Genomic DNA, 12,816 nt, shown 5'->3' with positions numbered 1-12,816 from the left:
AAGCTACGCCCTGACAGGATAGCGCCCTATCTTCGTGCTATGTTTTTGGAGTCCCGGGAACGGGGTATTCTCCCATATGACCAGCGTCTGGCTACAATAGTCGTACTTCCCAAGGACGGGAAACCGCGGGACCTTTGTTCGTCTTATAGGCCCATTTCCCTGTTAAATGTTGAGCCTAAGGTCCTGGCTAAGCTCCTGGCGACCCGCCTACTGACGGTTATTAGTGGCTTGGTTCATCCGGATCAATCCGGATTTATCCCACATCGCAACACGGCTCTCAATCTACGTCATCTCCACGGTGCTGTTGCGAGGGCGGGGCTTCTGACGGAGCCGGCCATTTTGGCCTCGTTAGACGCCTCGATGGCCTTTGACACTGTAGAGTGGCCCTATCTTTGGGCGGCTCTCGAAAAATTTGGTTTTGGACCTGAGTTTATTGGTTGGGTGAAGTTGTTGTACGTGGAACCCTTAGCGCAAGTCGTGGTGAACGGTAAAGTTTCTGTCCCCTTCTGCCTTGGTAGGGGGACCCGTCAGGGTTGCCCCTTGTCTCCATTGCTTTTCGCGCTTGCCTTGGAACCGTTAGCTGCGTGGCTTCGATGGGAGCCTTCGCTCAAGGGGATTCGTTGGTCACCGGACTTTGAGGACCGTGTCTCTCTTTACGCGGACGACATTCTTCTATATCTTACCTCTCCGCGTAAATCTTTAAATGTCTTATTTGATGTTCTTACTTCGTTCGGTGCTAACTCGGGCCTTGTTATTAATTGGGCTAAGTCCTGTGTGTATGTTCTTTCGGGTATTTTGCCCCCTTTGCCGGACAGATTTCCTATCCAGGTGGTCCAGTCTGGCTTCAAGTATTTGGGGATTTTTATTACCCTGGACCCCTCACTCCGGTTTGAGCGTAATCTCCTCCACCCGCTTCTTAGACTGCGACTGGATGTGGCCCGTTGGCGTAAGCTGCCCCTATCTCCTTTGGGTAGGGCGGCTCTTTTTAAAATGATGTCCTTGCCGCGGTTCCTCTACGCACTTCAAAATTCTTATGACGACATTCCCGCTACCTATTTCCGAGAGATCGAGAGTCTGCAAAGACAACTGATTTGGGACGGGCGTCCTCGTATAGCCCTTGCGAAACTTACCATCCCTTGGTACGACGGGGGCATGGCGCTCCCCGATATCAAGAGATATTACTGGGCTGCCCAGCTATCTGCCATTAACCACGCGATGTATTCGCCGGGTCGCGATCCGGCTTTTGAGATGGATAGGTTCCAGCTGCCGGGAGGGGACTTTAATAGAGCGCTTTATTCTAGATCGGCCGGGCGCCATCTTACGGGCCCGTCCAGGACCGCAGTCAACGTGTGGCGCGCCGCGAATGTGAGTTTGGGATGGGAGAATCGATTGACGCTGGCGACTCCGCTTTATGCTTCTGAACGTTTGGGGTGTCTCTGGTCTACTAAGGGCTTTGAACGCTGGGATATGATTGGGATTTGTAAAGTGGGTGATGTTTATGTGAATGGTAGCGTGAAGTCGTTCCAGGCCCTTAAGGCAGAATACGACTTGAGTGATAGAGAGTTTTTCCGGTATCTGCAGGTCCGACATGCCCTGTCCTCAGTTCTGACTCCTGATGTGGCCCTGCCCGAGTCCTCCCCCCTTGAAGATCGTATACTAGATGGACATCTGCCCGACAGCACTATCTCCCTTATTTACAAGAAATTGATTCATACTCGCGCTGATTTGTTGGTCCGGCTCAGAGAAATGTGGGTCGGTGACGGATTGGAATTAGATGACGAGGATTGGCAGTCAGCACTCTCCTCTCCGAAGGAAGTCGCCATTCCCGCCCGTCTTCGTTTGGTGCAACTTAAGATCCTCCACCGGGTGTATGTGACTGGTCCGCGTCTGGTTGTAATGGGTTTTTCCCCGGATGGCTTATGTAAGCGTGGGTGTGGGATGAGCGCTACCTTTATGCATATACTTTGGGAGTGCCCTGTGGTGGCAGCCTACTGGGTGGATGTACATGCGATAATGACTGTTGTGACTGGTGTTGCCCTGCGGCCTGAGGCCCGACGATGCCTGCTGAACGTGTGGGAGCCCTCCGATTACTCTGTGGCCCAGACTAGATGGGCGACCTTGGGTTACATGGTCGCGAAGCGTGACATTGCGCAACTTTGGGGCGCATCCCGACCTCCAGACGTTTCGGTGTGGGAGGATAACATGGACTGGTCCATGTTCCGAGAGAAGACCGTCTATGTGGCTAGGGGCAGACCCAGGGCGTGGACGAAAATTTGGGGTCAATGGAATGCTTATCGCGGAGAAATTTGTACCCCTCCCTTGGTTGACGCCTCCGATATTACCTTGTCTCCCTAGGCTGACGTTCCCGAAATTCCTTATTCTGTTTTAGGATTTTCCTGTCCTCCCTGCTCCCCCCCCCCCGGCCTTGCCGAGTCTCATTGATTCACCTTTGTATTCCTGATTAGTGGCCCTCCCCTCTGACATCCGGGCTGACTTGATTACTGCATTCGCCTTGTTTGGTGTTCGTTATTTTAATGTTTAATATAGAAAATTGTTATGACCTGTCCTACGTCTGGAGCAATATTTACTCTATGATTTTGTCCTGGCAACGGAAATGATTGTTTACCTCATGTGTCGTGCTTTGCGACTTAGCGGCCAGCCCGTGTGGTTGTAGGCCCATCTTTGTACTTTTTATTTGATTGCTCAATAAAAGTTTTTAACCAAAAAAAAAAAAAAAAAATATTTTGGTTGGGTCTCAACCGTGTATTTTTTAATTCTGCACACACTTATTTTGCACTTTTTTGAGTTATACCACTGTTACACTCACCACCAACCCGCTCCGCTGTAAATCAGGCGTTGTAGCACGCTGGGGGGGGCATTCGGCCACCTCAGCGGGGACCCAATGATGAAGCATGTCACCAACTAGTGGTGAGTGAGGGTCCTTTTAATACAGAGGTTTACTTGCCCTTCCCAGTTGGGTGTGAATACCCTTTGTCTACTGGGTTGCAACCTCCTGGTTATTTGAGATTACTGTTTTGTGTAATCTTGTAGTTACCTGAACCGGGTGGGGGCTTTTTTGGAAAACCTGACACTCTTACACTATTTTCCTGTTTCACGGATTATTTACGTTTCACTGAGTCACTCCTTAGTTGTTTATGCTATTATCAGAAGCCCCAGTCTGGCCAAGCAGTCCTGGGGAGGCGGCAAGCACAAGAGTACGTTTTGGAAACGTATTTAAATCTGCAGAACCGCGGCGTTTAATCCCCTCTCCCTTTGCGATACACCGTGTTTACATTCGCAGAGACTGTTTATGTACCTCGCTTTTTCGAGTAGGGATGTAGTGCCTACCCCGCGCGCCAGTCTGAGTTGATTCCATTTGCATTCTGGTACCTGTAGTTAAAAAAAAAAATACCGGTAACAAAGCGGAGAAAATCCTGACGAGACCGAGATTTATAACATAGAAAACAAATTGGCTAACTGCTCACACCTGCCTTCTGACTGCTTAAGAATTACATCACTGCTTTTGTTCTATCATTATTATTTCAATGTCTTGGCGTTTTTGCCTTGCTTTACGGGTCGAAGAGCGTTTTAGAACTCTTGACATTAGAGTAATTCAACTATTTCCCACATTTTAACTGTGCTTTGTGATACGCACACTATCAAACGCTAAAGTTTCTATTTTTGCCCCCCCACATACACCTCAAATCCAAATGTAATTTTTTTTTGTTAGGTCTCGCATTTGCGAAAGATTAAGCTATTGACATTGTAAATGACAATGCCATTTATTTATCTGTTTTCAAAACCAACACATAAATAAACAATTTGTCATTTGCAATGCCAATAGCTCTAACTTTGTCAAAGGCGAAACCGTTGCATTGTAAATGCTTGTTTGCTTAGCATGCGATTCCACTGAAGAGAGTGGGATTTAGCCTACTAGAGCTTCTGTTTGGACACCCTTTGGAGAGACCACTCACCTTGATTTGAGGAGTCGCCTCATAAGGATGGGGTGAACTGTGCGATTGAGTGTGCTGTCTTTACACCGTGATCTTTACTCCACTGTATTTTACATCGCAGGTGAGTATTTTTTTTTTTTAACTGCCATAAATATTTTGTAATTTTTTTGTTTTTGTTTTTAAAGAAGGGGAATTAAGGGCTATAAAATGGGTAAGGGTTCAGGCTGATAAGGACTTTAAAGCAGATTTAAAGATGATGGGTTAGGTTATGGGTTGTAAAGGAGTAATGAGGGTTCCTAGGCGGGTATGGGTGTGAAAGGGGTTTTAGGGTTCAGAGGCAGGTAGTAGCAAGACGTTTTAAGGGTTCAGGGCGGGTAGAGGTAAAGAATATAATTTCTTTAAAGGGGTGTTTAGGGAGAGGTACCCCTTCAAGACAGAAAAAGGGAAAACATCTTTTAAAGCGGGGGTTATCTTGGTGGGGTTAACTCACTCCAACAACTAAAAGGCTTGCGTAGATGGATTGGGCTCAGGAAGCTGATAGCACAGTACGAGTTAGGCAAAGCACACCCTTCTGCCAGGCAAAGGGCTGATGAAGGAATGGTAGAACCAGAAAGTGATGCTAAATAGTTACCAGGAAGGTAAAGAGGTATTGGTGCTAAATCTCAATTCTCCGAGTGCTTTCAAATATAGGTGAGATGGGTCATAAAAGGTAGTGAACAAATTGTGTGATTTGACCTACTAGGTGGACAAAGGTTCAACACGAAATTCCGAGGGCATATGAACCGGTACAAGCAGTACCTCCGAAGAGATTACAGTGTGAACACCATGACTATGGCAGAGAAATCTGAGCGGGATGGGGAGTTTCTACCTGACTTACTACTTAGTGACACGAGGGATGATCTGTGGAAACAGAACAGCATGCTCCAGAGGTATGACCGGAAAAAGGTAGATCGGTTTTGATTCAGCTCTCCCACCTGTTCTCACTGACTCCAAGTTAGACATCTGCCCGTGTTCCCGAGATTAACAAAGAAGATTGTCTTCCTGTTAAAACCAAGACTTGCAGCATATCGGACCGGATCCAGACATGTATCAACTTAGAGGTGGCCACAGTGGTGGAATTGTGATTTAGCGAGAATTTTCATAGCCGTCAGGCCAGTCCAGTAGTGCTGGTGCCCAGGCAACGTCTACAAACTTGCTCTTTTTTGTGGACTATAGAGGTCTAAGCAAAGTAACCAGGAGCGATGCACATCCAATGCCCAGAGCTTGTGGTCTGGCTAGGTGCTGCAAAATATTTGAGAACCACTGATCTGACCAGGGAATATTAGATAAAGTTTATCGCCTACTGCCAAGGATAAGACCGCGTTGTCTATGCAAAAGGGGTTTTCTATATCAAAGTAATGCCTGTTAGGTTGACAAATGCACATGCCACTTTCCAGTGCCTGATGAGCGATGGTCTATCAGGCCTAGAAGAGTTTAGAATGACCTACCTGAAAGGCATTGATGTGTTTAGCAATTCATGAAAAGCGTACTTGAATCACCTAGAAAAGGGTTTGGTCAGATTATAGGAGTTGAAAATGACCATCAGGGCAGCCAAGTATCAGGTGAGACAGTCCACTGAGTCTACCTTGGGCATCTGGTGTGGAATGGGGAAAAAAATCACCCTTCAGATGCTAATGTTCCACCTGTCCTAGAGTGGAAGGTGCCCACAACACAGACTGAAGTGGCAGACTTCTTAGGACTTATGGGTTACTATAGGAACTTTACTGCTAACAATGGGGGCAAGATGGCTACGGCATCTAAGAAACAGCCCAGGGGGGTGACTGGACCAATAATTACCTGAATGTTTTTGTGGAACTGAAGATGGCCCTAAGCAGTGCACCTATACTGAGGGCCCCTGACTAGTCAACCATTCACTGTACAAATGGATGTCTCAGGATTAACTCGATTGCAAGTGCCAAGAGCATCCTGTGGTCTTTATTAGTCATAGGTTACTACACAGAGACAGACCTCGAGAAGGAGTGCTTTGCTATAATTGTTGGTTTTGAGAAGGTCCATGCCTTTATCTATTTGGTGCTACATTTGTGGTTCAAAACAGCTCACAGCCACCAAGTGGCTTAAGGATATCAAGTATACCACAGTGAGAAAACTACATATCTTTGCAATTACGTGATATATACGCAGCCATGCTGAGTGCTACGTATCTCGTGTTAGAATAAAGCATTATAGGTATGTCACTGCATCCCCACCAGACTTGCATACTGTCACACAAATGTGTGGCACTTGGCAGGGCTGCAATCAACTGAGCAGAATAATGCCAAAAGGATATAGGTGCCGAGTGAGGGTAATGGCATGATTACATTAAGACATGTTCTGCTATCACTATTGGCATAGTGATGTGGCTAACGACCCTGCTCTTCCTTGCAGGTTAATCAGACCCTCCTGGATTTCGCGGTTTGCTGCAAAAACGGCACTTTTGTAAAAATACCGCAATTAATGTGCACATTTAGCAAAGTCCTGTATCTAAACTGAAAATGCATTAGATACTAAAAGTTACCTTCATCAGCAACACACATTATTTACCTGGTCCTGAAGAATGTAATGTTGCTCAGATTTTAAGGCAAAGTGTTGAGTTCATAATCCGCAAGTGGAAGCAGAGGATTCTGTATCTTATGAAGAAGATGCTCTTGTTCCAGTACCCTCTCACCCCACTACCACTTTTGTGAATATTTCAATTCCTCTCACTATTCCTGCTTTATTTTGTATTTTTGCGCACATTTGTTTCAAAGCCTCTCTCTGCTATGTTTTATTTTACAAACACGTATTTTGCATTTTCCAAGACTTGCTTACACAATTACGATTTCCGTTCTTTCACTCTTTAGGTTTCGCCTGGCGTCCGCTGCGCAGCAGTGTTCGCGCAGGCGAAATCTTATGTTAGAACAGTACGGGGGCTTTGTACCGCCTGCTCTTCCATTGGCTAGCTCCATAAATGGAGGCTAGCCATTGGAAGAGAGATCTGTCCGTCATTGCCGGAGCAGATTCGTGGGCGTTCCGGCGATTGTTACTCATCACGCCCCTTTTAGATCGTCAATGCGGCGGTGGGCAGATGTTTTTTTTTTGTCTCGGCATGTTTTTGCCATTTTGGACGTGTCTTTTGCAGGGGTGGGCTGCGCGATTGTCGTCTCCGTGGCTACAATGTAACAAATTTGCAGAGTCCCGGAAAGAGGAAGTGACGGTTTGGCTCAAAAACGGCGCGGGAGACTTAATCTGAGAGAGAGTCGAGTTCTGGTGCGGCGCTGCTGTCTGCGCAAAAATACCCGGCGGGAGGCCTAGCTGGTCACCCGCATCTATCACTGATGGCCTTGGCCGCCGCATTCATGATGAGAAGCAGCTGGTGGCATGATTGCGGGCGCAGGCAGTGCTGCGGCTGTGCCCTGGGGAATAGAGTGTCTATCAGTCTGGCCTGGGTCCGAGACAGACTGCATGCAGTATGTCAGTGTGTGCTGTGCGGCCGCGGGGAGCGGCGATGTTATTACAACACCCTGACTTCCTAGGGCAGCCAGAGTGGTTCATTCGTGGCCTCAGAGCACCGGGACCCCTGACTGTAAGGCCAGCCTGCCTGGTACTAGCGCGCTCGCGCCAGCGCCTCTGCACCTGTGTCTGGCACGGGCCGCAGCAGGCTTCACTACTTGCGGCTACCAGCAGGCTCAGCACTGTTATAAAGATCGTGCTCGGCTCTGCTATTATGAATCAATCTGCCCTGCTGACGGGGGGTTGAAATTTCTGCCCGCTCGGCCGGTTGAGCTGGTATTTCCATGGCAGTTCTGTATAGTCCATGATTCTCTTCCCCCTTGTTTTTTTTAGAGTTAGTTTCTCTCCCAGCTTGTCACGCTCCGATCCGAGTAACATTCTACCATTCCCCAATACATGTCTGCTTTCTTTTACGATCGAGGAGGCTGCCGGGTGACGTGTTGTGCATAAACCGAGCCTCATATGACAGTTTGGAACTACGGGGTGTGAGTTACGCATAAATGCCTCTCTTCCAGGGGCCCTGTTACTGAAATCTTATCTCTGAGACTCCGGACTTTGAATCCCTTCAATCCGCGCAAAGCATTGTAGTGCAATTGTAGCGCACTCTATCTCTGATGAGGCGTTGAAGCGCTAGTTCATCAACAAGGTTCGGTTTTACTGGGTGTGGTGGGCCGGATATAACGCGCTGCTTGTAAGAATCTGCTGCTTTGCTACCGTCTGTGTATTTAAGTAGTAATATCCTCTTCTTGCGCATTACTATCCCTTCCTATGGCATCAATGGGCGATCGGGGAGTAGCCTGCTAGTGAGAGTGTATTTGGAGAGGGAAGGGGTGGGGGTTGTTCGAGTGGCATGAGGATGACGTTTGAGGAATGGAGGAGGAGGGGGGATACAGGCCCGGAACAAGTATAACTCGTGCTCTGGGAAGGTTTTTTTTTTTTTTTTTACAGCATCGCAGATGCTTTTCTTTCACGAAAAGCACACATTTGCTCATATCTCAGCTGGCAAGTTAATTCGCTTCAGAAATAGTAAAAAAAAAAAAAAAAGAAGTCGGCATCTATTTTATTTTTAAATATCCAGTGACCCAATATTAGTTGTTTTCCACAAACTGAGAAAAAACATTAAAAAACACTTCCAGGCAGTGCTCGTCGGATTAGTCCAATGGATTTCTTATGTCACCCTCTCGGTTGATGCGGCCCCTCCTTGTAAACACCAGCAGTGTGTGGGGCTCGCAGTGTGTGGGTCTCGCAGTGTGTGGGGGGCTCGCAGTGTGTGGGGGGCTCGCAGTGTGTGGGGGGCTCGCAGTGTGTGGGGGGGGCTCGCAGTGTGTGGGGGGCTCGCAGTGTGTGGGGGGGCTCGCAGTGTGTGGGGGGGCTCGCAGTGTGTGGGGGGCTCGCAGTGTGTTGGGGGGCTCGCAGTGTGTTGGGGGCTCGCAGTGTGTGGGGGGGCTTGCAGTGTGTGGGGGGGCTCTGTGTGGGGGCTCGCAGTGTGTGGGGGGGAGATTAAGCTATTGGCATTGTAAATGACAATGCCATTTATTTATCTGTTTTCAAAACCAACACATAAATAAAAATGTTGTCATTTACAATGCCAATAGCTCTAACTTTTGCAAAGGCGAAACCGTTGCATTGTAAATGCTTGTTAGGTTTCGCCTGGCGGGCGTCCACTGCGCAGGCGAAATCTTATGTTAGAACAGTACGGGGGCTTTGTCCCGCCTGCTCTTCCATTGGCTAGCTCCATAAATGGAGGCTAGCCATTGGAAGAGAGATCTGTCCGTCATTGCCGGAGCAGATTCGTGGCCGTTCCGGCGATTTTTACTCATCCCGCCCCTTTTAGAACGTCATTGCGGCGGCGGGCGGATGTTTTTTTTTTTGTCTCAGCATGTTTTAGCCATTTTGGACGTGTCTTTTGCAGGGGTGGGCTGCGCGATTGTAGTCTCCGTGGCTACAATGTTACAAATTTGCCGAGCCCTGGAAAGAGGAAGTGACGGTTTGGCTCAGAAACGGCGCAGGAGACTCAATCTGAGAGAGTAGAGTTCTGGTGGGGCGCTGCCATCTGCGCAAAAATACCCGGCGGGAGGCCTAGCTTGTCACCCGCATCTATCACTGATGGCCTCTGCCGCCGCATTCATCATGAGAAGCAGCTGGTGGCATGATTGTGGGCGCAGGCAGTGCTGCGGCTGTGCCCTGGGGAATAGAGTGTCTATCAGTCTGGCCTGGGTCCGAGACAGACTGCATGCAGTATGTCAATGTGTGCTGTGTGGCCGCGGGTCCCAGTGCGGCTCACCGCCGCGGTCACTGGACGGCGCAGATAGAGACACAACAGTCTGAAGTACTGTAAAGTTCAAGTGAATACTTTACTTTGACCGACCCCTGCTGTTAATGAGCTCCGCTCTCCGCTGCCTGAGTGGTAATGAATCCCGCTGATTAAGAGTTGCAAACGACCAACCCGTCCCACCATGGCACGGGCAGCGGCGGACTTCCTAGGGCGGCCAGAGTGGTTCATTCGTGGCCTCAGAGCACCGGGACCCCTGACTGTAAGGCCAGCCTGCCTGGTGCTAGCGCGCGCGCCAGCGCCTCTGTACCTGTGTATGGCCCGGGCTGCAGCAGGCTTCACTACTTGCGGCTACCAGCAGGCTCAGCACAGTTATAAAGATCGTGCTCGGCTCTGCTATTATGAATCAATCTGCCCTGCTGACGGGGGGGTTGAAATTTCTGCCCGCTGCCAGCTCGGCCGGTTGAGCTGGTATTTCCATGTCAGTTCTGTATAGTCCATGATTCTCTTCCCCCTTGTTTTTTTTAAGAGTTAGTTTCTCTCCCAGCTTGTCACGCTCCAATCCGCGTAACATTCTACCATTCCCCAATACATGTCTGCTTTCTTTTACGATCGAGGAGGCTGCCGGGTGACGTGTTGTGCATAACCCGAGCCTCTTATGACAGTTTGGAACTACGGGGTGTGAGTTACACATAAATGCCTCTCCTCCAGGGGTCCTGTTACTGAAATCTTATCTCTGAGACTCCGGACTTTGAATCCCTTCAATCCGCGCAAAGCATTGTAGTGCAATTGTAGCGCACTCTATCTCTGATGAGGCGTTGAAGCGCTAGTTCATCAACAAGGTTCGGTTTTACTGAGTGTGGTGGGCCCGATATAACGCGCTGCTTGGAAGAATGTGCTGCTTTGCTACTGTCTTCTTGCGCATTACTATCCCTTCCTATGGCATCAATGGGCGATCGGGGAGTAGCCTGCTAGTGAGAGTGTATTTGGAGAGGGAAGGGGTGGGGGTTGTTCGAGTGGCGGGAGGATGACGTTTGAGGAAAGGAGGAGGAGGGGGGATACAGGCCCGGGACAAGTATAACTCGTGCTCTGAGAAGGTTTTTTTTTTTTTTTTACAGCATCGCAGATGCTTTTCTTTCACGAAAAGCACACATTTGCTCACATCTCAGCTGGCAAGTTAATTCGCTTGAGAAATAGTACAAAAAAAAAAAAAAAGAAGTCGGCATCTATTTTATTTTTAAATATCCAGTGACCCCATATGAGTTGCTTTCCACAAACTGAGAAAAAACATGGGTGTCAATTCACTAAAACGCTAGGGGTAGTGGAAGAGATCACAGGAAATGACATCACATCAGGGCCTATTTCAAAGTGGAATACTCTGCTAAAACAGTTTCCATTGTTTTAAAGCTGAAAATTAATGTTATGAATAAAATGCTGCAGAAATGCCGCTAAATTTCTATATTTGTGCCGCTAAATTTGCTAATCCATGCCGCAATATCCTGGGGGGTTTGGTTAATAATAGCAGTACTTTCTACGACCTCTGTCTCTGACGCTTCAATCTATTTTTCCAATCTAAATTATCTTCTAATTTCTTTGCTTACTGCATCGGTCTGAGTTGACGAGAATCATTGATACCGGTAATGAATAACCTTACGGTTTCACTGTAAAATGCAGGGTCTGGTGCAGCAATTTAACAACATTACACATTCTGTGAATTGTAGTTTTGTTTCACTTCCTTTGTGCTATTAACGTAGCAGATTACAATTGTTTAGCAGATAATAAATGTATAGCTTTAACATTTTGCAATAACAAAACTAAACAGAATAGTTTGCACTAATTGAAATTATGTGTGTCTTGTGCTTGTCCCACTGTGTGCGCCCGTGAGCAGGTGATTCTGGAGGGAAAGGCAAGCCCAAGCTGGCCAACAGTCACAATCTGCCTTCATTCTGTCCTGGCTCTTTAGCCGAGATCACTTTGCACTCAAGGATGATTTGTGACCATTTCCAAGGCATTACACGGTACCGATCTGTTAATTTGTCATGCTCATTTTATTTCATGGGCATAACTACTTTGTTCAATTTGCGATAGAGTCTCACTCAAACAGCATCAAATGTCACACATAAGCACACCTGAAACATTGAAATATAACATAGGCATATTGAAAAGTTGGTGGCTGAAAACTTACAGAAACCAGCGGAAATCTCAGGTTGTCTCCCAGCAAATTGTTGAACGCTGAAAAAGTGCTCCAACCAACATAACTTCCAGTGGTGCCTGTCAGGGCCATCAACAAAATCTCGTAGTTGAAGTTGACATTAGGTTGTTCCTCGTAGGTGCTCTGTTTCAGCCAAAAACCTAAATTGGATCAACATTCATCAACACCTGAAGAGTGGCCGGGGGGCAGAGAGAAAACATAACAACAACAAGTAGATACTCACCTTGGCTTCTGTAAGCCACTAACAAAGGGGGTATGTATGTCAGAGCGAGGACCACCAGCAGGAAAACAGTGGCCTTGGAGCATACACTGCTTCTGTATTTCACTAGCAGTGGGTGGGAGTAAACCTCATACAAGGCCATTGCCCGGACTTTACGTTTGTGGTTAAACGCACAACTTGCAGAGCTGAAAAGAGTTCACTCCAGGGCACCAAGAACCTGCGTATCGTCAAGTTGTCGCCGTGGCTCGCTCCTGGGGTATGCAGCAGCCCTGCTATAAAGCATATACATACACCCTTAGACTGTTGTTAGCCAGACAGCTTTAGCGCTCATTTAACAGACGGTACTGGCCAGTTCCCATAGAGAAGCCGTCCATAGCAACGGAGTTTACATCACGTGACAAGCACGCCAAGTGACGCTCTTAAAGTGTACGTGCAGCGGGAAAGTAGGAACAGAACTAGTTCTCATTTGAGGCATGACCCTTAGTAGCGACGAAGTATCACGTGACAGGCGCGCCAAGTCACGTTTTCAAATCTGTGCGTCAGTCTCAGGACTGGAGTTAGTCTGGCTAGCCTGGCCATTAAACAGAGCGGACAGTGTTGCTCGAGGTGGAACTGTTTGCAACTGCTCTTT

At 47.9% G+C, this 12,816-nt stretch overlaps 1 protein-coding gene across 1 annotated transcript in view; it reads right to left on the bottom strand.

Moving 5' to 3' along the window:
• The window catches only part of TMEM231 (transmembrane protein 231), a 223,246-nt gene extending 210,671 nt beyond the window's left edge, over positions 1-12,575 (bottom strand). The window contains exons 1-2 of the mRNA XM_078668442.1: positions 12,189-12,575; positions 11,939-12,105 (exon numbers count right to left, since the gene is read on the bottom strand). Of these exons, the coding sequence (XP_078524568.1) occupies positions 11,939-12,105; positions 12,189-12,327 (306 nt within the window). The 5' untranslated portion in view covers positions 12,328-12,575. The remainder of the gene's footprint in view (positions 1-11,938; positions 12,106-12,188) is intronic.
• Positions 12,576-12,816: the final 241 nt, after the last annotated feature.

Source organism: Lissotriton helveticus, chromosome 12 (assembly GCF_964261635.1).
Source record: "Lissotriton helveticus chromosome 12, aLisHel1.1, whole genome shotgun sequence".
Classification (NCBI taxonomy): domain Eukaryota; kingdom Metazoa; phylum Chordata; class Amphibia; order Caudata; family Salamandridae; genus Lissotriton; species Lissotriton helveticus.
This window is presented reverse-complemented; position numbering and strand designations above follow the sequence as displayed.